General features: G+C 44.8%; 1 protein-coding gene across 1 annotated transcript in view; it reads left to right on the plus strand.

The window, feature by feature from the left end:
- UNC5D (unc-5 netrin receptor D) overlaps window positions 1–25,444 on the plus strand; it is a 102,151-nt gene that overhangs the window by 54,048 nt on the left and 22,659 nt on the right. The window contains exons 6-9 of the mRNA XM_058820078.1: window positions 14,020–14,200; window positions 15,192–15,359; window positions 16,287–16,451; window positions 21,132–21,161. Of these exons, the coding sequence (XP_058676061.1) occupies window positions 14,020–14,200; window positions 15,192–15,359; window positions 16,287–16,451; window positions 21,132–21,161 (544 nt within the window). The remainder of the gene's footprint in view (window positions 1–14,019; window positions 14,201–15,191; window positions 15,360–16,286; window positions 16,452–21,131; window positions 21,162–25,444) is intronic.

Raw genomic sequence — 25,444 nt, forward strand, 5'->3', positions numbered from 1 at the left:
AATTGTGTCCTTTAGCTTAGGGTGAGCTCCTCCAATCCCTCAGCAGCCCCTCTGCAGGGAGATATTTCAGAACTGTGTGTGCAGGAATTTTGTGCAGGAATTGTGTCCTTTGGCTCAGGGTGTGCTCCTGAGGGACCCTCAGGGAGATATTTAGGAGGAGGAGGATAGTAATAATAATAATAATAATAATAATAATAATAATAATAATAATAATAATAATAATAATAATATTTCAGGGAGAAAGATATAACTTTCTAAAAACACAAAGTCAAATCCATCATTTCCTCCTTTTTCCTAAAGACCCAGCACACACTGCCAGAGGGGTTTCCTCTCTCTGAGCTGAGCTGGAGTCGGTGGCAGGAGCATTTCCCTGGAATGAGGAGCAGGGACAGCTCTGCTCCGTCACCCTGAGCAGCTCAGGAGGAATCAGGGTGACTGGCAGGTCCTGCAGCAGTGGCAAACACAATGAATTCCACCCTCCTCGCTGGTAATTCCTCCCAGCTCCTGCTTCCCCCCAGCCCTGGGGTTGCTGTCAGAGCTGTAACCTGGAAAATCCTTGGTCAACACCCATTTAATGAAGTTTGGGATAATCTCTGAGCTGTGTGTTCGGCCTTATTGGTGCCTCAGAGTGTAAAATATTAATTCTGCCGGGTACAGCGGCACAAAAAGAAGTGTTTAGGTGGCTGGTAATCCTTCAGGCAGGTGTGCTGTGGTGCTGGGGAGTGTCACTGCTGCCTCCTCCATCGGTGACAAATGGCATTCAGACTTCTCAGCTGTCAGGGCTTGTTCTTGTTTCATTCAGTGGGCTTGAAAATCAGGTTTTAAATGTTCCTTTGACTGGACAGGGAGCTGCCATTCCCTGCACTGGAGTGAGGATCCAGGAGTGGATGTCACCTCCTTGAGGCCTGGGTGTGATGGGGAAAGGGAAAAATCAAATCTGAATGTGCAGGTGTGAATGTGGAAAGGGGACACCTGAAATGTGCAGGGGTGAATATGGAAAGGGGAAATCTGAAATCTGCAGGGGTGATGTGGAAAGGAGACATCTGAAACCTCAGGTGTGATGGGGAAATCTCAAATCTGCAGGCGTGAATATGGAAAGGGAAAATCTGAAATCTGCAAGTATGATGGGGAAAGGGGACACCTGAAATGTGCAGGTGTGATATGGAAAGGGGACACCAGAAATCTGCAGGTGTGAATGTGGAAAGGGGACATCTGAAATCTGCAGGTGTGATGGGGAAAGGGGAAATCTCAAATCTGCAGGGGAGATATGGAAAGGGGAAATCTGAAATCTGCCGGTGTGAATATGGAAAGGGGAAATCTGAAATGTGCAGGTGTGATATGGAAAGGGGACATCTGAAATCTGCAGGTGTGATGGGGAAAGGGGAAATCTGAAATGTGCAGGTGTGAATATGGAAAGGGGACATCTGAAATCTGCAGGTGTGATGGGGAAAGGGGAAATCTCAAATCTGCAGGGGAGATATGGAAAGGGGAAATCTGAAATCTGCCGGTGTGAATATGGAAAGGGGACACCTGAAATGTGCAGGTGTGAATATGGAAAGAGGAAATCTGCAGAGGTGGTGGGGAAAGGGGACATCTGAGTTGTGCTGGTGTGAATATGGAAAGGGGACACCTGAAATGTGCAGGTGTGATGAGGAAAGGGGACATCTCAATTATTTCCACCTGGAAAACTTGGGATGGAGCAGCAGCCAAGCCCATTGTGAGGCACGAGGTGCAAACCTGAGCCCTACAATTCCCCCTGAATCCCTTTCTTGTGAATGAACCCTCAGACCAAAGCTGATATTTGAGCCTTAGCAGGAACTCGCAGCTCTCCCTCCACTCCCTGTCTGCTCTGCTTGTGGTGGAGCTCTCAGGAGTTTTGGGTTCTTTTTCTTTCCTTGTTTTTGTTTTGGGTTTGCGTTTCCTTTGCAATAAAAGGGCAGCTGTTGTGCTAAACGATTGCTGATAGTTTACTGTTACTGCACTATTACTGTTGAGTGCTCTGCAGAGGTTTGTGAAATACTCTAAAATATCTTTATCACATAATATATGCATATATTTAAGATTTAAATGCGTTGTATCCACCATTGCTTTTTCAAATGTTTAGCACAGATTCTGACATTTTAATGGAGTGCTGTAGATGTTCCCAGGAATATCTGCCTGAGTTCCACGGGTTTATTTACAGCCAGGGCTTTTAATGGAAATGTAAAATCATTTCTCTTCTGGGCAGTGCGCATTCCACTGCCAGCACATCAGCACAACACGAAACCCACATAAAATTCAGAAGCTGTGAGGACTCCACAAGCAGTGAAAGTGTATTTTACAGAGGTTTGTGTATTTATGGGGTTGGCACACTGTGAAAAACACCAATCACTTGGTTTTTTAAAAATTTTAAAAGTTTAATAGTAATTAAATTGTTATAAAAATAATATATTTAGACTATATAAAATAAAAGTAATATAACTAGAGTAATAATAATTTGGACAATTTGGATTAGGACAATATGAGACAACAAATACAAAGAGTTAAGGACAGTTTGGGTACCTCTTTCTGGGCAAAATGAGCCTGAAAAAGGACACAGTTAACAGAGGATTAACCCTTAAAAGCAATAACCTGTTGCATATTCATACACCTCATACATGATGCATAAATTCCATTCAAACACAGGATTCTGTCTGGTCAGTGTCAACTTCTTCCTCTTAATCCTAACTGAGCAAGGTGGGAAGAAGTTCATTTCTTCTGATAATGGAGCAATAAATTCTCTTTCTCTGAAAGATTCAGGTGTCCTGTGGCTGCTATCTTGCTGTGAGTCCTTTTTCTAAAAGAAGTGTCTTACATGGCATAGTAAGATACTATTCTAATTATTCTATTTTTCTATTATTCTATTCTGTTTTTCTATTCTATTCTATTCTATTCTATTCTATTCTATTCTATTCTATTCTATTCTATTCTATTCTACTCCTGTAAGATACTATTGCTATTTTAACATTTTGTTATAACCTAAACCTATATTTAACACACTACTTAAAAAAATTAACACAGCATAACTTTCTAACACAGCACATGTAATATTCATTTTAATATTTGCGAAAAGCCAATCATAAAATACTCATTTTTCACTAAAACAGGGCAGGATAATGGCAGTAAAACAAAAGCAGGCTGAGAGTTCCAGCCTTAGTGAATCCTGCTGCAGCGACAGAGAGGGCTGGGATTGCTCAGTGCAAACAGCTGCATTTGGCCAGGTGCTTATGGGTCTGAAACAGCAATATTTGCTATTTGCTTTGCTTTTAAGGGATCTTGGTTACAAGTACAAGAAATGGGATTCATTTCTCACCGGAGATGTTTCACTCTCAGGACCCAGCCTGGGTATCTGCAGTGTCTCATTTGTGATTGATCTGATATTTAGATTGGGATTTTAAGAGCAATTTCGTAATTTTTTAGCTGCTTTTAAGAGCAAATTCATAATTTTTATAGTTTGCCATTCAGCAAAGATTGAGAGCTGTCATGGCCTGTACAGGACATGCTGGTCTGGACTGATTTTACAACCAGGGTGTCTAATGATGTGTCAGCCTCCTTATTCTATAAAACCTGGCCTCAGTTAGACTTGGTTTGTTTGAGGTATTTGTTGCGGACAGCACAAAACCAGTTCCATTTCCAAATTCCACTTATTTTGTGTGCTGTTCACACCTTCAGCCCCGCTTTGCCCTTCCTCACCCACTGCTCCAGCTGTTCCTGTTGTGGGATTTCTCCTGGTAGCAGCAGAATTTGGGGTGGTTTGAGCTCCAGGAATGGTCAGGATTCCCCGGGGTTAGGAAAATTAACCCACAAACACCAGAGGTTTGTGTCCAAAAAGGAGACAGAGGAGTCCTTTGACTTTATTCCAATCAAGGCAGAGGCCATGGGGCATCCCCTGGGTCTCTCCAAGTTTTGGAGGAGCAGCCTCCCTTTTTATCCCAATTTCCAGCCACGTTTCCCTTCTCTCTTTCCCCATTTCTGGGGTACTTGAGAGGTTCAGACTCCCCAGAACACCTGATCCCAAAGATTCCCCTCTAATGCATAACCCTCCCTTTTCATTTTTAATTCTTAGGGGTTTTTCTTCCCCATTGTTTCTTTCATCTTTCAATGTCTAATTTCATTGATCAGCAAACCTAAAGTTTATTTGTAAGAGCTCTCCAGTCCCTGCACATCTCCCTTTATTGGACACAGCCCTTGGATGAGGGGCAGGCAGGGGAGCTGTGCACAGAGTTTTCTTCCAGCAGAAAAAATAAAAAATAAAAAGTTTGCTTTCCTTCTGAGATTTGTGAATAAATCAATACAGCCAGGAGGTAGCGAGGTCATGAAATAGAAATGCTGGAGCAAAGCACTTCTGAATTAGATTGCTAAACTGAAAAGAAAAAAGAAGGGAGATAACTTTGTAGTTCCCCTGAATAGATAATTCCTTTTTATACAGACATGTGCTCTGGGGCCTCGCTGGGTTTGATGCGCTGCTTTGCAGCCCTGTCTGTTTTCTCTGGCCCTGTTGCCAGAAATGGTTTTAATTTTGAATGCTTGAACATGAAAGGAGAAGTTGTGAGACTTTATCACGGTGTTTGTAATCAGGGGGATGATTGTGCGCGCAAGTCCTGCAGGGATCTGGGGAGTGCACAGCGATGGAGGTGGGGATTGAAGGCAGCTGGAGGCCCCACCAGGGGTGACACTGAAATGCTTTCATGGCTGGGGGAATGTTCTGCCTCTGGGCACAGGGATCAACACCTCCTTTAATTGTAAACAGCATTAAAAGGGAAAGCAGAATGTCGGAAATCTGGTGCCTGTTGTATTTAGTACGCAGTGACACGGCAAGTGTCGCACGTTTTTTAGCTAACAATTGTATTTCTGTAGGGTTTGGGGTTAAACACTGTTCCCAACGTGTGCAGAAATGTGATTCTTTAATGAATCTAAAGGTGTTTAATGATCTCTCAGGTCCCTCCTGTGACCGTGTTCACAGGGGTCTTAGAATGAGGGAAGAGACGAGGATCTGACTCCATGTTTCAGAAGGCTTGATTTATTATTTTATTATATATATTACATTAAAACTATACTAAAAGAATAATTAAAAAAAGATTTCTTCAGAAAGCTAGCTAAAAATAAAATAAAAAAGAAATGATAACAAAAGTTTGGGGCTTGAGCTCTCTGTCTGAGCCAGCTGACTGTGATTGGCCATTAATTAAAAACAATCAACATGGGCCAATTACAGATCTACTTATTGCATTCCACAGCAGCAGATTATCAATGTTTACATTTTGTTCTGGAGGCCTCTCAGCTTCTCAGGAGGAAAAATCTTAAAGAAAATATTTTCCATAAAAGATGTCTGCGACACCCTCCCAGCCCAGGTTGTTCTGTGACTCCTGTAAGATCTTCTCGGGATCTCTGCTGCTCACAGTGACCCCGAGATGTGTTTAACTCTCTTTTCCCAGTCCAGCAGGCGAAGAAGCAGTCAGAACTCTTCATTTCTTGGTCTCAAGGTTGTTTATTGTTTCTTATCTATAAAATTCTTTCTCCTGGCCTGCCGAGGTCTGTTCAGCAGGAAGTCAGAGCCACTCTGCCTCCCCTGGGCAGTGTTATCTTTTTAGACTAAAAACTACGTGTACAATATTTACAATAACTTCCCAATACCCATCACCTATGTTAGACAGTGAGCTTCTACTCTAAACCAATCCAAAAGTGCCACCATCACAGCAGAAGGTGGAGGCCAAGAAGAAGAAGGAGAAAGGCTGGACACACCCAGATTCCTCCATCTTGCTCCTTGAACCCTCATTCTAAAAACTTCAAAAAATCTTTTTCACCCTGTGATAAATTCAGTATCTTTTTACTTAAAACTTTCATGGCTTGTAATCCTTGCTATAAAGGTTGGTAATTGTTTTTTCCAAGGGCTAAATCAAAGGCACAGGGGTTTTGGGTTCTGTGCCAGGGTCTTTGAGCCCCCTTGGCAGGGGCTGGAGCCCTCCAGGGCATCCAGAGGAATTTCCTGCGTTCCCACAAGATCTCACAGTAACGTTCTTGAATTTATCCCATCTGAAGGCTGCTAACAAAAAGAAAGATTGTCAGGTATTGCTGATCCCCCAGAACTCGAGGGAACGGTGAAATTACAGCCTCTAAAGGCTTTGGTTTCAATTACTGAAAGCTTCCTGTGATGTTTTCCTTATCTCCAAGCATTTCCTATATAAATGTGATCCTGCCTATCAGGACAGGCAGAACCTGCAAACATCATCACCGACAGCCTTATCTAAAGAGAGCTTTTCAGTGTCAGCAGCACTTTAATTACTGCCCAAATATCATTGAGAACCAGCTCCAAAGGAGATCCATGGGTTTCTCTGTCTCCTTCAATTCGGAGCCATTTAGCAAAACAAAGGTTCAGGTTGGGCTGCTCACCTGCACTGCTGAGCTGACAGTAAAAGATTTTAAAATCATGGAAAATTTGGGAAGTTAGAAAGAAAGTTAGACTTGGTAAACCCTGGGAAATGTTGGGCCTTGTGTTTGCTGGATGATGTGAAACTGCACCTGTGGAATGAGGATATGATAAATTATATGATTGTTAGATGTGAAGATTATTTAGTAATTGGATGTGTTAGGAAAATTAATCCACAAACAGCAGAGGTTTTTGTTGAAAAAGGAGACAGAAGAGTCCTTTGACTTTATTCCAATCAAGGCAGAGGCCATGGGGCATTCCTCTGGGGTCTCTCAGATTTTTGGAGGATGCAGCCTCCCTTTTAATCCCAATTTCCAGACACATTTCCCTTCTCTCTTTCCCCATTTCTGAGGTACTTGAGAGGTTCAGACTTCCCAGAACACCTGATCCCAAAGATTTCCCTCTAATGTGTAAATCCCTCCTTTTAATTTTTAATTCTTACAGAATTTAGGGGGCTTTTATTCCCCATTATTTCTTTCAATGTCTGATTTCATTTATCATCAAACCTAAAGTTTATTGTAAATGCAAATATCTTTTTCCACTCATCAATCAGTGGAATCCTTCCCATTGTTTCTTTTCTCTCCCAGTGCTGGTTTTATCTCCCAGCAGCCCCACAGCTTGTTTGGAAACACAAATCCACCATTCCTCTCAGATGTAATAATTGTTTAGACATAAGAATCATGAGAAACCGTGTTAGAGGTTTGAGGGGGATCATGAGAAATCCATGTTCGGATGAAATCAATGTCTACAATAGAACAATGTAAGTTTAATAATTAATATGTAAATTAAAAAACGATAGAATATAAAACATGTTCGGCTCTAAACCATGTCAGAGTCAGATTTGGGTCTGCACCCCGGACACCCAGAGCTCTTCAATAAAAGCACCTGCATGTATAATAATAATAATAATAATAATAATAATAATAATAATAATAATAATAATATAAATATAAATATAAATATAAATATAAATATAAATATAAATATAAATATAAATATTATATATATAACATTACAATATATATATATTACATATATATTATATATATGTATATACATGTATAACAGTATATATGGTATATAATGTATATATTATATACACACATACATACATACACACACACACACACACACACACACATATATATATATATATATAACAAATAATAATTCTGTGATTCTGTGTTCCTGAACACTGACACAGGGACAGGGATTTGAGGTGCACAGGACCCTTTATCTCTGGTCACCATCCCATAACTGAACTCAGGCCATGTCTGTGCTCTGTCCCACTGGGAATCTCCCACCCTTAATGCCCTTTGGGGTTATTAATGCTGATTTGCTCATCATTTGTGCACGGAGATAAAAAGCAGCGCTCCAGTTAATGGTAGACGTGCCAAAAATAGGAATAAACTTATCTGAGATCTGATGATGCCTTCAGCAAGCAGACAAGGTACCATTAGCAGTGGCATTTTTAGCAATGGCTCCTTATCCCAGGGATCCAAAATAGCCTGGCTGAGTCAGCTCCTTGCCCACCTCTACCACTATAAATTGATGCACACGTCCAGGCTGTCACCTCTCCCTTTACACCCATCCCATACCTGATTTTAATTGAGTTTTGACTCACCCCCCTCCCATGCTGGCCTGCATTCCCTCCTCTGGGTCTTTGTTGGGATTTCAGAGAATGAACCCTGAGTCATTTTGGGTTTCAGCATGAGAGGAATGCTGCATTTGTGTTTCCAAACAAGCTGGGAGATGAAACCAGCACTGGGAGAGAAAAGAAACAATGGGAAGGATTCCACTGATTGATGAATGGAAAAAGAGATTTGCTTTTACAAATAAACTTTAGGTTTGCTGATAAACGAAATTAGATATTGAAAGATGAAAGAAATAAAGGGGAAGAAAAAAGCTCTAAATTCCATAAGAATTAAAAATCAAAAGCAGAGTTATACATTAGAGGGGAATCATTGGGATCAGGTGTTTTGGGGAGTCTGAACCTCTCAAGTGCCTCAGAAATGGGGAAAGAGAGAAAGGAAATGTGGCTGGAAATTGGAATAAAAAGGGAGGCTGTGTCCTCCAAAACTTGGAGAGACCCCAGGGGATGCCCCATGGCCTCTGCCTTGATTGGAATAAGAGAGTAAAAGGGGTAAGAGAGTTAAGTTCCCCTTACAATACAACAAATCTTCTTCTGTGTTGAATATTTTAATCCTCACTAACCAATCCAGTCCAAGATACAAATCCTACAACATTTACATACAGCCCATAAGAATCATTACATTAGCACACTGTGTTACATTTTAAACCCTAAAAACTCCTCTTTGGGCCCTTCTGCCAAGCTGTAGGGTCTGCTCTGAGCCTTGGAGCTGTCTGCAAGCAGAGGGTGTTGTTCCATCAAAAGGGGATCACCTTCAGCTGGCCATGCCATTGTTTTCCAGTTGTATCTGAGGGATCTCAAAGCTTGCTTTCATTTCAATCTCACTTATAGTTTCTATATTCTCAAAATCTTTTGCCAGGAAATCATATTGATAAGGCTTTCCTGTTTCATCTTCCCCAACATCCCTGTCTGCCCTGCAGTGGGAAAAACCCCTCAGAAATGGGTATGGGCAGCCCTGGAGGTCTCAGCTGATCCCTGTGGCCACCACTGAGTGCATCTCCTCATATCAGAGCCTCCTCCAGCTGATTTATGGGTTAGTCAGCGTGTCAGATCCCTGTAATGAGATTATATATTCAACCTAATGAAGGAAAAATATGCTTACCAGCCTGGTGTGACAGAGCTGCGATTAAATGATTCAAGAGCAGAGCTCCCTCAGTGGATTAATTTAAAAAGAATGCAGCAGGTACAGCTGACCTGCTCAGGCTGTTCTGAGGGCTTCTGGCACAGGATTAATGGCTTGTGATGGTGTTGATAAAATCACAATAATAAAGGCAGGAGGAGTGTGTGCAGCCCTTGGGTTGGTGTTAAACCCCTCAGAGACTTTTGCTGGTGGAGGCTTCTCCTTCTGGTTTGAGTCTCAGGGTGGAAAGGAGGATGAAAGTGTGGCTAGGGGTAACTTGCCCTGCCCATCCCCATCCTAATTCCAGCTGCAACAGAGAGGAAAATTCCTCCAGCATGAATTTTTAGGAGCAGGAGTTCCATGTTCCAATCCAACCTATTGGTCTTTTCCATCGGGCAGCACTGACAGAACCAGAGATCACAGTCTCCAGCTACATCAGGGAAGGTATAGGTTGGATATTAGGAAAAATTTTTCACCAAAAGAATAATAAAGTACTGGAATGCTCTTCCCAGGGACGTGGTGGAATCACCATCTCTGGATGTGTTTAAAAAAAGCCTGGACATGGCACTGGGTGCTATGGTCTGGGTGAGGTGTCAGGGCACAGGTTGGACTCGATGATCTCAGAGGTCTCTTCCAACCTCATCATTCTGGGATTCTGGGATTCTGTGGTTCTGGGATTCTGTGACACCTCCCCTGCCATAGCTTGAGGCTGCATCCTCTGGTTCTGTCAGAGACCAACCCCACCTGTCTCCAACCTCCCTTCAGGAAGCTGCAGAGAGCAATAAGGGCACCTCTGAGCCTCCTCTTCTCCAGCCTAAGCAGCCCCAGCTCCTTCAAACCTTCCTCAGAGGATTTGTGTTCCTCCTCCAGGATAAACATTCTCCTGACCTCCCAAATTATCGCCATGCCCACAAGAGCTGGGAGCTGCCTCTTGTGTTAAATCTGGCTGGAATCTCAAACAGGGTCACCAAAAAGAGCCAAAAATTCAGTCCCAGCTCTTGGGATGTTTGAATATCCATCAGAGCGACTGGTGAGGAACTCGTAGTGGGTGGGTTGGAATAAGCTTTGTTTTTCAGAGAGAAGAGTTCTCTAACTCCCATAATCTGCCCAGGCTCTGGAGTGTTGAGCTGATTTTACTCTGATAATGCCATAAGCTGGTCTGTAGTAATTGCTTTCTGTAACTGGGACAAATTTCTGATGATGCTAATTGTGCTGCTGCCACACAGGGAGGGGCCCAGTTAATCCTGGTGCCCTGGAGCTGCAGGTCCTGATGTGATCAGCCCTCCTTGGAAACTGGGGACAGGGGGTTAATTCTGAGCAGGTTGAATTTCTGAGGAAAAAAAAACAAACCACCCAGATATTTTTCTACAAACTTCCAGCATTTTATAGCAGGTGAAAAGTCTGGTTCCAGATCATCAGAATAATTCTTAAAAGGAAAAGGATTTTAATTCTGGTACAAGCAGCTCTGTGACCTCCACAGTGAGGGAAGTGAAATTCTGAGGAGTTTGGAGTTGCTCTTCACACACTGCAGTCCAGACTCCATCATTCATCCAGTGGGGAGATGTTTTAGGTTATTTGCTGTTTTTATTTTCCCTGGTTTCTTTGTGTGTGTTTGTGAAACTGGGGAGGGGGTGTTAATTCTGTGCAGACTGAATTTCAGAGGAAAAAAACCCAGATATTTTTCTACAAACTTACAGCATTTTATAGCAGGTTCAAGGTCTGGCTCCAGATCATCAGACTAATTCTTAAAAAGGAAGTTTTTAATTCTGGTACAAGCAACTCTGTGACCTCCACAGTGAGGAAAGTGAAATTCTGAGGAGTTTGGAGTTACTCTTCAGACACTGCAGTCCAGACCTCATCACTCACCCCACTGGGGAAATGTTTTAGGTTCTTGGCTGTTTTTATTTTCCCTGGTTGCTTTGTGAGTGTTTGTGTGGGGGCTGAAGCTTCCCAAAGGTTACATCCCTGCCAGTGACAAACATCTTTTGTCATCACGACTCCTTTAAATGTATTTTTATCCCATAAATCCATCCCTTGGTTCTCCATCTTTGAAAGCCTCCATCTGCTGAGGCAGAGCAGGGGATGGCCTTGGATAAACCTGATTTTCTCAGGGAAAGGGGGGGCTGGGATGAGGGGAGCACAGGCAGTGCAATCCTCCCTGACAAATCAGGGTTTGATCTCACGTCCCAACATTTTGGTGTTTATGTTCTCTCTGTTTAATGTTCTCCCTTTGCTGGCATCATCATTCTTTGAAAAGCACGGTTTAATGGAAATGTTTTAATGTTTTCTGCTCACCAAACCCCACAAGATCAGCGTGTGCTCCCGCCAAGGGTGAGGCTGACAGGAACAGGGCCCTTGAACCCCTCTCACCACCCAGAAATCCCCTGGCCTGGGGAGAGTCAACATTTACAAACACACTTGTGAAATAACGAACTCGGGGAGTGCTGGCTGTGTTTGTAATTTCTCTGCCCATTTCACTGCACATAAAGCGTGTTCAGCATCGAACTCCTGTCACTTGATTTATGCCCGTGTGGCTGCTCCATAATTTAAATTGAATTCCTAATTTCTTTGCTGAAGCCCCCTCGGATAATTACTGTTAAGGTTAACTGCGGAAGGGGAACTGAATAGTCAGTGGATTCGTTGGTTGTTCAGTGTCTTTAGACCACAGGGAAAGGGAACAGAATCCAAGAGATTTTGTCCAGGGAAGGGTTTGACATGGCTGGAACTCCCAGATATTTTGTCCAGGGAGAGGTTTGACATGGGTGGAATTTACTCACAGGGATTTTGTCCAAGGAGAGATTTGTATTGGCTGGAAAAGGTTTGGCATGGCCGGAATTCCCAGATATTTTATCCTTAGAAAGCTTTGGCATGGCTGGAATATATTCCCAGGGATTTTGTCCACGGAGAGGTTTGGCGTGGCTGGAAAAGATTTGGCATGGCTAGAACTCACTCCCAGGGATATTGTCCAGGGAAGGGTTTGGCATGGCTGGAACACACTTCCAAGTATTTTGTCCAGGGGAAGATTTGGCATGGCTGGAACTCCCAGATATTTTGTCCAGGGAAATGTTTGGCTTGGCTGGAACACATTCCCAGGGATATTGTCCAAGGAAAGGTCTGGCATGGCTGGAAAAGTTTTGACATGGCTGGAACTCACTCCCAGGAATTTTGTCCAGGGAGAGGTTTGGCATGGCTGGAACTCCCAGGGATTTTGTCCAGGGAAAAGTTTGGCATGGCTGGAACTCACTCCCAGGGATATTGCCCAAGGAAAGGTTTGGCATGGTTGGAAGATATTCCCAGAGATATTGTCCAGGGAAGGGTTTGGAATGGCTGGATTTAGCACAGCTTCTTGGTCCCAAGCTGTGCCCAGGCTCCTGCAGGCACTGAGGAAGTGTTCCCTGGGTGGGAGGGAGGGTTGGATGCAGGAGGACAGAGAGATGGCAGAGATGGATCACAGAGCTGGAATCTCCCCCATTTTCAGTGTGAAATGTGTGGTGCTGAGCCTCGCCCTCAGGTAACTCACATTTGCACAGATGTGTCAAATCATGATTTAACTCCACAGCCACCGTGTGGGATGAGGTGCCCCAGCCCTGGAGCCTTTTCCAGGAGAGTTTGCAGCCCTTGGCTGGGATGTGCAGGGCTGGATCCGTCCCAGCAAAGCCGGGAGTGCTGCTGTGGAGGGGAATCTGCTGCCTGGCACCAAACGTAATTGGCTTTGATGGTCAGCGCTTGCAGATTTGTTTAGGAACTGGAAAATGTACAAATTGCAGCCCATCTGCGCAGAGCTGAGTGCTAATGAATGCCTGCAGCTACCACAGCCATAAGCTCATTACCACAAAGTTCCAAGTCCTTCCACAAGTTGCTAAACAAGGTTATTCATCTGAACGGAGTGGAGAAGGGAGTTTGACTGCAGGGCTCAGCCAGAGCTCCTCCAGATCTAGAAAAGCTGTTAAAACAGCCCCCTGCTCTTTGGTCTTTTAATAGAATCAGTTGATTTTATTTCTATTTTTAATTTTGCTCTCCTGTGACAGCAGCTTGCCATGCCTTAACTATTTTCTGTTAATGTTTCGGGAGGAAAGGCGCCTTGCGGGCGATTCCTGGGCGTGCTCAGAGCCGTTGGGAGGTGAACTGGAGAAGATGGATTGGAACACATCGTGCACAGCATTTCAGGGGGTTTATGGACCATGGCAGCAAACACTAATGGCCTCTGTTCTCAGGGTGTTGGTGTCAGCTGGGAATCTGTGATGATGACTCGGCTCTTCCTCTGTGTGCCGTGTCAGGCAATTTCATCTTCCTGCTTCTTCACACAAAAAAAAAAAGTGGGATTGATTATGCTTATTATCTGTTTTATAGAACTGGTAGTTGTCCAAGTGTTTGAACATCCAGTGCATGGTGCAGCAGGAGCAATATGTAAAAATATCGTTGGGAGAATTTCATGTTCTCTCTCGGCTGAGATTTTATTCCATGTTCCTTGAGGAAAGAATCAGCTTTTCCTCTGTGTGCCGTGTCAGGCAATTTCATCTTCCTGTTTTTTCACCAAAAAAAAGTGGGATTGATAATGCTTATTATCTGTTTTATAGAACTGGTAGCTGTCCAAGTGTTTGAACATCCAGTGCATGGTGCAATATGTAAAAATATAGTTGGGAGAATTTCCTATTCTCTCTCTCGGCTGGGATTTTATTCCATGTTCCTTGAGGAAAAAACAGCTTTTCTAAGCTACCAGCCAAAGGAAGCATTTCCCCACCCAATTAACGAGGTCATGAGGTGCCTTTGGCCTGCCCCACGTTTCCCTGTGCTCCTCCCTGCCAGGTGGAGTGGCTGAAGAACGAGGAGCCCATCGATTCCAACCTGGACGAGAACATCGACACCAGGGCCGACCACAACCTCATCATCCGCCAGGCGCGCCTCTCCGACTCAGGCAACTACACCTGCATGGCTGCCAACATCGTGGCCAAGAGGAGGAGCCTGTCGGCCACCGTGGTGGTCTATGGTCAGTGACAGGGCTGGGGGGCAGAGGTGGCTGTGCCCCGCTTTGATTTGCGCTGTTATTGCTGGGCTGATTCAAACCCAGTGCACGTGGGATCACCCAGCTGTGGTGTTGCATGTCACTTAAATGGTGTGCTCTGTCTCACCCCTAGAAAATGTTTATTACAAGCCTGTGATCCTCCCTGAAGCATCACGGATCTGTAATCCCATTGGCCCAAGGCTTGTTCTGTGCCCACTTTGAATCTCCCTGTTAAACTGTGCAGGGCACTTATGTATCTTCATGTTTTCTTTCTAACAAAAAAAGGGTGAAATGTGGTGTTACAATTTAGTTAAATGGTATGCTCTGTCTCATCCCTCAAAAATGTTTATTCCAAGCTTGTGATCCTCCCCTGAAGTATCATGGATCTGTAATCCCCTTGGCCCAAGTCTGATTCTGTACCCACCTTGAATCTCCCTGTTAAGCTGTGCCAGGGAGATCAGATTCTCTCTTGGCTCTTTGCTTTCTTGGCCCTTTTCTCCCTGGGCTCTCCCTCTCTCCCCCTTCTCCCCTTATCCCTCAGAAACCATGCTGCTCCCAGGGGTGAGACCCCCAATAATTAGCGCCCTCATCTAATTAGCACCCTCAGAAGCTGTGTAGAGTCTCCTTGCCTGCCTGCTGCTACCATCAGGGACTCCCCAGGGACCACAAATGAACTGCTACACCCTTCCTGCTGGGATTGGGTTTGGGTTTGGTTCTGGGGGGGCTCTGGCACACCCCTTCAGCCCCCCACCATGTTGGTGTTTTAATCAGCACCCTCAGAAGCTGTGTGGATTCTCCTTTCTTGCCTGCTGCTACGAGCAAACACACAGCTTAGGGGATCCCCCAAACGAACTTCTACACCCAGCCCAGCCCTTCCCACTGGGATGGGTTTGGGTTTGGGTTTGGGTTTGGTTCTGGTGGGCTCTGGCACAGTCCCCCAGCCCCTCAGCTTCTCTCCCACGTTGTTGTTTTGCAGTGAACGGGGGCTGGTCTTCATGGACAGAGTGGTCCAGCTGCAACGCGCGCTGCGGCCGGGGCTGGCAGAAACGCTCGCGCACCTGTACCAACCCCGCGCCCCTCAACGGGGGAGCCTTCTGCGAGGGCATGTCCGTGCAGAAAATCACCTGCACCTCCCTCTGCCCCGGTGAGTCCTGGCCAGGGAGGGCTTCAGGAGCCTTGGCTTTGGGTGGGAAGCAGCAGCAGGGAGTTGGGAAAGGAACGGGGAATGCAGCTGTGTTTTAGCCCAGCCTGGTGTGGGTTTGGGTTTGGGTTTGGGTTTGGGTTTGGGTTTGGGTTTGGGTTTGGGTTTGGGTGCAGTGCCAGGCACCTGTGGGCAGGCTGGATCTTACCCTGTGTTAGGAAAATTAATCCACAAATATGTCCAAAAAGGAGACAGAGAAGTCCTTTGACTTTATTCCAATCAAGGCAGAGGCCATGGGGCATTCCCTTGGGGTCTCTCCAATTTTTGGATGAGGCAGCCTCCCTTTTATCCCAATTTCCAGCCACATTTCCCTTCTCTCTTTCCCCATTTCTGAGGTACCTGAGAGGTTCAGACTTCCCAGAACACCTGATCTCAAAGATTTCCCTCTAATGTATAACCCTCCCTTTTGATTTTTAATTCTTGTGGAATTTAGGGGTTTTTCTTCCCCATTAATGTCTAATTTCATTTATCAGCAAGCCTAAAGTTTACTTGTAAAAGCAAATCTCTTTTTCCATTCATCAATCAGTGGAATCCTTCCCATTGTTTCTTTTATCTCCCAGTGCTGGTTTTGTCTACCAGCAAACCCACAGCTTGTTTGGAAACACAAATCTGCTGTTCCTGCTCCTGGCACCCCCAAAACCCTGCCAGGACAGCTCAGGGGGAGAAATCAGGGAGGTAGGTGTGGGTGTGGGGTTAGTGCAGAGAAGGGGAGCTGATATTAACAACGCCAGAAAGAGAAACACAGAGCTGAGAGCTTCGTTAAACACACCATTTATCTCGCGAAAGTTTGCTTAGGAGTGTATTAGACATGGAATTATGGAGGGCAGAGATGAAACAGGAGCTGCTGACCGTGTTTTCCCCACCGGGCAGTGGACGGCAGCTGGGAGGTGTGGAGCGAGTGGTCAGTGTGCAGCCCCGAGTGCGAGCACCTGCGCGTGCGGGAGTGCGCCGCGCCCGCGCCCCGCAACGGCGGCAAGCACTGCGAGGGGCTGAGCCAGGAGTCCGAGAACTGCACCGAGGGGCTCTGCATACAAGGTGAGCTGCCACCCTGGGTTTTTAAGATTTTCTAAGCCTTCTGATGTGGACATTGTTGTAGTGAATTTTCTCACAAACTTTCTGTAAATAACTCGTTGTTTTGCATTCCTTTATGGAGGAGGAGAAAGTTGATGGACTGTTAGGCTGACCAGTGTCATTGGAGAGGTGGCACTGTCACCCTCCAATCCGCTGTCACTCTTGGAAAACTATAAATGTTAGAGTCAGAAAATAATCTTCCCTTTTTTTCCTTCACCTTGAGAACAGCAGTATGAGCTTGTGTTTTTTCGTGTCCTATAGCAACAGTGAGCTGCCACGGGCTTGGGGATGGCCTGAGGGATGGGCTGAAGGCCAGGGAACCTCTTTAAGTGAGGCTCCTGTGTCTTAGCTACTCCTGTGAAAAGGGATGTGTATTGGAATATTTACCAATAATATTGCAGATATTGTGGGAATCTACAAAATCAGAGGGTTTTGGGAAAGCTGCAAAAGGCCTCAGAGACAGCAGAACTGTGATCGGAGCTAAGCAGCAGCCATGAGATTGGTCAGCAGAGAAATTATTTAAACTGTAGACAAGCAAGGACAAATAGAACAATGATCTGTGTATTAGTGCTTGTCTAGAATAACTCTCTAAACTACAGAAAGTTTATCTGGTGAGGTATTAGGAAGGTTGAAGCTTAATAATGGAGCTCTGTGCGTTGTGTTTTAAGGCTTACAAGCATGTATTGTATTTGAAATAAGCAAGCATTGCTTAACCAAAGCTATGTGTGCTTATAGTGATTGGATAGAACTACTGTCAGTGTGCTTTTGCTTTGTGTGATTGGTCAAAAAACTTATAAAGTGAGTTGTACCATTAAGTTCTTGGTCTGCTGCCTGGGATGTGAGCTGGTGGCATCTTCCCATTGTCATAACCATGGAATGAGAGTGATGCTGGAAAAATAAAACAGCTCAAGGCAGGTTCCCAGCAGTCCTGTCCTGTTTGTGATTTGTACAGAGACCCTGGCTGGCAGCAGACAGGATGTGCCTGAGCTTGTCTGGCCCTTGGTGCTGAACCAAGCAGCAGCACTGTGGTGTTTCACCCCACAGACACTTTTGGCTGGCTGGGTGTGTGGTGTTTCACCCCAGAGACTCAATGCCCTTCTGGTATTCCAGGACTGACAGACAGTGCTGGGAGGGGAAAGGAGAGGTGACTGACACACCTGGGAAGGAATTATCAGGGGAGGGACCCGAGGTTCTGAAGTGAGCCCTGAAATCACAACACAACAGACGTGGTTTTCCGATTTTCCGTGGGGAGTTTGAAATCTTCCAGGTCTCTGGATTTGTGTTGCTTGTTCTTTGCCTGTGAATGATCAGGTGATGCTAAAATCCCAAATCCAGGGGGTTTGCAGGTTGGAACTCCAACCTCCATAACCAAATGTTCTCCTCAGCCTTTCCTTGCAAACAAACAGGCAAAACCCCTCGGGAGAACTGCAGGAGCAGGCGCCGGTCAAGGTCGGAGTTTTCTCCTTTTGCTGCCTTCAGCAGGAGCTAAACCAGGCAGAACTGCAGCTCCCTGGGAAAGGCTTTGCCCTTCACCAGGGTGAAAAATGCCAATCACTTGTTTTTAAAATTTTAAAAGTTTAATAGTAATGAAATGGTTATAAAAATAGTAATACAATTAGAGTAATAATAATTTGGACAATTTGAATTAGGACAATATGAGACAATAGAAACAAAGAGTTATGGATGTCTGGGTACCTTTTTCTGGGCAGCACGAGCCCGAAAAAGGACAAACATTAACAGAGGATTAACCCTTAAAAATAATAACCTGTTGCATATTCATACACTTCATACATGATGCATAAATTCCATTCAAACACAGGATTCTGTCTGGTCATCGTCAGCTTCTTCCTTCTAATCCTAACAGCACCTTCAAGGTGGGAAGATGTTCATTTCTTCTGATAAGAGGGCAATAAATTCTCTTTCTCTGAAAGATTTAGGTGTCCTGTGGCTGCTAGGGGAGTCCTTTCTTTAAGAAAAGTATCCTACATAGCATCGTTTCTATTTTAACAATTTTTATAGCCTAAAACTATATTTAACACAGTACTTAAGAGAATTAACACAGGATTACTTTCAAACACAGCACATATAACATTCATTTGAATATTTGCGAAAAGCCAATCATAAAATACATGCATTTTTCACACCCAGTGTCTGGGAAGCATCTGGCACTGGGAAGCTGCTGTTGTCCCCCCCCAGTGTGGGGAGCTGGGCAGAGCAGCCCTGCAGCTGCGCACACGGGAGGGATTTGTGAGTTTATCCCTGCCCTGAGCCCTCTCCTGTCCCTGTGCTGTCACCTTGTCAGGTGGAACAGCAGCCCTGGGAGCCATCAGGAGTGCCAGGGCTGGGAGATGTAAACAAGGATGTGTCTGCTTTCTGTAAGGCCGTGTTTAACCAGCCCTCTGTCCTTGTTTCTATGGTTCTGCATTGCCTTTTCTCTCATAAACAAAATGAACTCTCTTTTTTTTTTTTTTTTTTTTTTTTTTTTTGCCCTGGGATTTTAATGCTTTCCCAGTGGCAGAGAGCATCTTGTGTATTTATTCAGGCTTCAGAGATACCTTCAATCAGATTTTGCTGGGGTTTGGAGGGAGGGAGCACACAGCACTCTGCCTGTGGATCCCAGCACTTAAAATTCCTTATTCAGGCTTCAGAGATACCTGAGCTGAGAGCTTCAATCAGATTTTGCTGGGGTTTGGAGGGAGGGAGCACTCAGCACTCTGCCTGTGGATCCCAGCACTTAAAATTCCCAGGGCTACAGAACAGCTCCAAGGTGTCCAAGGACAGAAATGTAATTTAATTTTTTTTTCTTTCCCTGTGTTTTAAGAAAGAATAACCAGAGAGGCTTTGAGAGCAGTGCCATTCACTCAGCTCTTGGGGACTTTTCCTGGGGTGTCTCTCTGTGATGGTGTTCACAGGGGTCTGAGGATGAGGGAAGAGACGAGGATCTGACTCCATGTTTCAGAAGGCTTGATTTATTATTTTATGATATATATTACATTAAAACCGTACAAAAAGAATAGAAGAAAGGATTTCATCAGAAGGCTGGCTGAGAATAGAATAGAAAGGAATGATAACAAAGGTTTGTGGCTCTGCTCTCTGTCCGAGCCAGCTGACTGTGATTGGCCATTAATTACAAACAACCCCATGAGACCAATCCCAGATGCACCTGTTGCATTCCACAGCAGCAGATAACCATTGTTTGCATTCTGTTCCTGAGGCCTCCCAGCTTCTCAGGAGGAAAAATCCTAAGGAAAGGATTTTCCATAAAACATGTCTGTGATAATGCAGAGGTTGCTTTGGCTCCAGACAGCTCCAGCACCTCCCTGCTGTCCTGCATGTTTGTTCTCCCAGTGTTTATTCCCTCCCAGGATTCCCAGTTGGATTTCTCTCTTTCCTGCAGAGGTGAAAGCTTTCTCTTTGCTTAATAAAAGAGAGGATTTTTTCTTTTTTTTTCTTTTTTTTTTTTTTTTTTGAGAGCTTTTTGTTTTACTTTTATCTGTTTGCTTTAAAGCTATTTCTCCCAACTTCAAAACCTATTGATTTCTCTCCAAGTGCCCAAAACCAAAACAAACAAGTAGGGCCACAGGGACTGACCTGCAAACATGTTTTTACTAATGCACCCCCAATAATCACAGCACAATCACAAATAATTTTCTTTTCCATTTTCCCAGCAGCACTGCTGCTGTTGCCAGGAGGCTCCTGGATGCAGGAATTTCCATTTCCATGGGAAATGCTTTTCCCTTTGCAGTTTGGTGCAGGCAGCTCCTGCCAGCAGCAGGGAAGGGTTTGCTCCAGTCTCACCCTCCTCTCTGGGTCTTTTTGTGCCTCATTTTCCTGCAAAACCAACCGTGGGCAGGGAAATAAAAACCTCATCCAAAAAAATGGCAAAGCCAAAATCCAACGATCTTCTGGGTTAAGTATTTCTGAACTGAGCATCCTCACAAATATTAAAATAAGGAGCCTCATAATCTGCCTGAGTCTCCCAGTTTTAGGGATTACTTTGGCAGGTTTTAGGTTATAAATGGTGGCTCAAGTGTTTGGCATAAAGGAGGCAGAGCAGGCTCATTTTTGAGAGCTGCAGTCCCATAGAAAAATGGGAAAAATAGGAAAACTCCCTTTTATCCCATATTTCCATTTGCTGGGGCACATGGATATGTGTGTTCGTGTACACGCAGAGAAGTGCCATTATTGGGGGTGTTTGGTACAAAAATGTGAATAAACCAGGCATTTTTATAGCTTGTAACTAATTTAAGTGCCCATCACCAGCTTTTCCATCCATCAAACACACAAAGGAATCATTAATTCTGACCTGAGTGTCTTTGCCAATGATCCACTGCGAGGTATTGAACTTCCTTCTTGCTGAGGTGTAAATAAACAACAGCGTCCAATAGAGCCAACAAATAACCTGAATTAACCAAGTGAGAAATTGCTGCAAAGGAACTTCCTGATAGGGATTTAAGGGGGAAAAAAAAAGAAAGAAAAAAAGAGAAGATGAAGAGAAAAACATGGACAACATAAAATATTCATATTGTCAGCAAACGAGGAGAAAATGTTTCATTTATAGAGTGAGACAGAAGCAATATAGGAGATAGATATGCTCCATGTAAATTTATTAAGTGCAACTTCCTCTCTTTCTCTCTCTCTCAGATAAAAAACCTCATGAATTAAAATCCCAAAGTTCTTTTTTTTTTTTCTCTTGTAAATATGATTTTCCTCATCTCCTTTGCTGTTTGGGCTGTTTGTTTAGGAGCTGAGGAGGAGCCAAGGTTTTATGAGAGGCTTTAGCATCTGCGGGTTCAGTGAGCCAGGGGATCATCCTCAGCAATCCCTGTCTGACAGGGAGCCCTGGCTCAGGGCATGCTCAGCTCAGGATCAACCTCTGGAATTGGGAAAAAAGGAATTTCTGCTGGAATTTGGGGTTCCTGGTGCAGATCTGGTCCTGCTCTGCTTCCTCCTGTCTCGCCTGGAGGGTGTTTCTGTGCCTGGCATCCTCTCAGGGCTGCTCTGTCGTGCACCTGCAGCTCTGCCAGCCCCAGCAGGGCAGGAGAGCAGGGGGACAGGGGCCAGGAGGAGAGGGAATGGCCTTGAGCTGTGTCACAGGGAAAATCAGCAGGAATTTCCTCATGGAAAGGGCCTTGAGCTGGACATCAGCAGGAATTTACCCCTGGAAAGGGCTGTAGGGCATTGCCAGGGACATCAGCAGGATTTCACCCTAGAAAGGGCCTCAGGCTGTGCCAGGGTGGGACATCAGAAGGATTTCCCTCTGGAAGGGGCCTTGAGCTGTGCCAGGGTGAAACATCAGCAGGAATTTCCCCTGGAAAGGGCCTCAAGCTGTGCCAGAGCTGGACATCAGCAGGAATTTCATCCCGAAAAGGGCTGTAGAGCTGTGCCAGAGCTGGACATCAACAGGAATTTCATCCTGAAAAGGGCTGTAGAGCTGTGCCAGGGTGGGACATCAGCAGGAATTTCATCCTGAAAAGGGCTGTAGAGCTGTGCCAGGGTAGGACATCAGGAGGATTTCCCTCTGGAAAGGGCCTTGAGCTGTGCCAGGGTGGGACATCAGCAGGAATTTCCCTCTGGAAAGGGCCTTGAGCTGTGCCAGAGCTGGACATCAGCAGGAATTTCATCCTGAAAAGGGCTGTAGAGCTGTGCCAGGGTTGGACATCAGGAGGATTTCCCTCTGGAAAGGGCCTTGAGCTGTGCCAGGGTGGGACATCAGCAGGAATTTACCCCTGGAATGCCAGGGAAGAACATCAACAGGAATTTCCCCCTGGAAAGGACTGTAGGGCATTGCCAGGGTGGGACATCAACAGGAATTTAACCCCGCTTCTCTCTTACCTACTGAACAGACCTCAGCAGGCCAGAGAAAGAATTTTATACATAAGAAACAATAAACAACCTTGAGAACGAGAACAGAAGAGCTCTGACTCCTTCTTTGCCTGCCAGGCTGGGAAAAGAGACTTTAACACATCTCAGGGTCACTGTGAGCAGCAGAAGTCTCAGCAGGGCAGGGGCACAGAGCTCACAGAGCAGGAGCTGCTCCAGGATGCAAAAACAGAGCCAGGGATGAAGATCATTGAGGAACAGCCTGTTCCACTGAAGGATCTCTTCCCTGAGCTCCTAACTCATGATCCCTGTGCTCCAAGAGTGAGGAGAAGGACTTGGGGCTGTGGGAAGAACCTGGGAAGAACCTCTGGGATCTCCTGCCCATCTCCCAGCCCTCCCCTCCTTGCTGGAGCTGGGGAGGTGGGCCCTGCACAGCTCCTGCAAATCTCTGCTTGGAAATGAGATAATTTAATCAATTACCTCTCCTAATGCACTAAACCAAATGTTTCACTTTCTGGTCCTGCGCATCTTAAATTATCTTCAGGTGCTTTATGAAACTTAATCATAGTTAATAGAAACTTCATTACCATCAAATGTGCTTTCAATAAATGTTGTGTAACAGTAGCAGGAGGTGGAGTGAAAAATGGGCTGCAATTACCACAAACATGGATCCTGGAGCAGAAAGGGATAAAATTTGTGGTGCCTGCCAGGGTCCCTCCCATCCCTGGGCCGGGAGGATGCAGCTCATTAAGGAATAATTGGTGGACTATAAATGTTTGCTTTTCTGGTTTGTTTGGTTGCTTTTCCACTTTGTTCCCTTCTGGGAAAAAAGGAAAAGCAGAACCTCACCCTGCTCCCCCAGATTTCCCATGCCTTCCTCCTTCCCTTAATTTCTAATCTCCAATGGAAGGAATTCTCCAAAAGAAAAGAGCAGAAGGTAAAGAGGTAAAGATTAATTTAAAAAAAAAAAAAAAAAGAAAAGAAACAAATCAGCGGTTGTTTCTAAACACCAAAATCCCAAAAGAAAGGCTTCTTTCTCATGGAATTGTGTTCCATAGGAATAATTCCAAGAATACTGAGCCACTCTGGGTTTGCCCTTTTAGCACAAAGCTGTTTAAAACCCCACTAAACCCTGAGGAGGATTCTCTGAGCTCTGCTCCCCTGAGGTTTGTGAGGGTTTTCCTGGCACTGGGGAAGCTCTGGGAACTCAGCAACCACCAACTCATCCCAGGGAAGGACCCTCGGGAGGTTTCAATCATCAAATTTATAGACCAGGCTCCGCTTCAAGCCCTGGAGATATTTCAGAGTCAATGAAAAGAGAATTCTTCTCCTCAGATGGATTTTGCTTGAGTCCAACCGCTCCCATTTTGTTTTATTTTGTGCCCTCCCTCTCATCTTTAACCCGTGTAGAATTGTGTAAAAATGGGAAAGGGGAATTGCCTGACGTGGGAATGGATGGAGAAGGAGATGCTGAAGCACCTGAGGGGATTTAGAGGCAGAAATGGCAATTCCAGAGCACCTGAGGAGTGGGCAGGAGATGAGCTCTGGGATCCTCCCCCTTTGCAGTCCTGTGGGGTGGAAGCTTTTCCTGCCAGGATATTTCTGCATCTCTCAGACTTGATCATTTATCATCCCAGCAGGGCAGGAGGGATAATTCCCATTTTCAGCACTTTCCTTTTTAAAAGCAGTGATCCAAAGGGAAGAGTTGGAGACGCTTTGTGGTGCAAAACCCAGGAGCTCTCCCTGGGAAGGGAAAAACCCCAATTATTCCTGGAGATCCATCCCCTCCCTCCTCCTGCCTCACTCATTGCTCTAATTACCCACAGAAATTAACTCAACAATAGCAATTCGTAATTAATTCCCTGTAACAACAAAGCGACTTGGGAATAGGAAATTGGAAGAAATAGAAATGTAATTATTGCCTGAACTTCCTTTTCTGCACCTGGTGCTGGGGAACAAAACGGGGCTGGGGGAGAGGAGCTTTGGGGCGGGCTTTGTGTGGTTTTGGACACATCTGAGATGTTTCCAGTTTGGCTTTGTGACCCCTTTTCTTTGCTTTTTCTGCCTGGCCTGTCCCTTCTTCATTGTCAGCCAGTATCTCACTCTCTGCAATCCCAAACTGAGCTTAAAATTCTATTTACGGCATATTTTAAGGAGGGAATCTCATGGGAAAAAAAAAAAAAAAGGTTTCAGGGAAAAAAAGGAAAAAAACCTAAAGTTTCTCTTTTAGTGATTGAGTTGGTGGAACCGTGTGACGTTGGAATTGTTCTAGAAAGCTGAATTTTGTAACCTTACAAGTTTGTTCAGTGTGGTTTCCTGACCTGCCGCAGAAGGTGGATTCTTCCCCAAAGCTGATATTTCCATGCAAACTTGGTGATTTTTGTTTTTCTTCCCGACAAATTGTGAACGTGTTAAAAGCAGAACCATTTTCCATTCACAGATTACTCAAAAATGCAGCAGAAATTTTACAGGAGTATTTTCCTGCAAAGCAAGAGTGTTTTGAGAGTATTTGAGAGTATTACTCTTGCAAGAGTATTTTCTTTCAGTATTTCATCTGGTTAAGTGGTTCTGGTAAAACTGATACCCAAACATCTCTTTTGGGTGCTGGAATCTCATGGTTGGTGCTGACTGGGACCAGTTGGAGAGAGGGGATGAGAGGGACGTTTTCTGCCAAGGATGTTTGAACCAAACCTTTGATTTTACTTTGGATTGGAGTGCCCAGCTGAAATTCAGTCCCAGCACCTGGAGCAGGGTCCAATCCAAAGTAAAATCAAAGGTTTGGTTCACTTTTCAGACACTTCTTTTTTGTCAGAAAGTGTTGAGCCAAGGAAATGCTGCCCAGAGGTGCTCGTTCCTTTCATCTCAACACTCTGAAGTTTCACGCTCGTTTTCAAAACTCAGCTAAAATGAAATTATCTGACTTTCAGCAGAAAAGCACAACAGAAGCCTCCTCCCAAGCAGTAATTAAATAATTTCTGTAATTGGCTGTTTATTAAATGCTGATTTTTAACTTTCCAACCTATTTCTGTGCAGTGCAGTGCATTCACTGACACAGAGCACTCTGGATTTCCATGTTAGTTTTTGTTGATCTCATTGGCCCTGAACAAATCCAGTTTCTCTTCCTGGGGCTCTGC

The sequence above is a fragment of the Ammospiza caudacuta genome, chromosome 26 (genome assembly GCF_027887145.1).
Source record: "Ammospiza caudacuta isolate bAmmCau1 chromosome 26, bAmmCau1.pri, whole genome shotgun sequence".
Taxonomy (NCBI): domain Eukaryota; kingdom Metazoa; phylum Chordata; class Aves; order Passeriformes; family Passerellidae; genus Ammospiza; species Ammospiza caudacuta.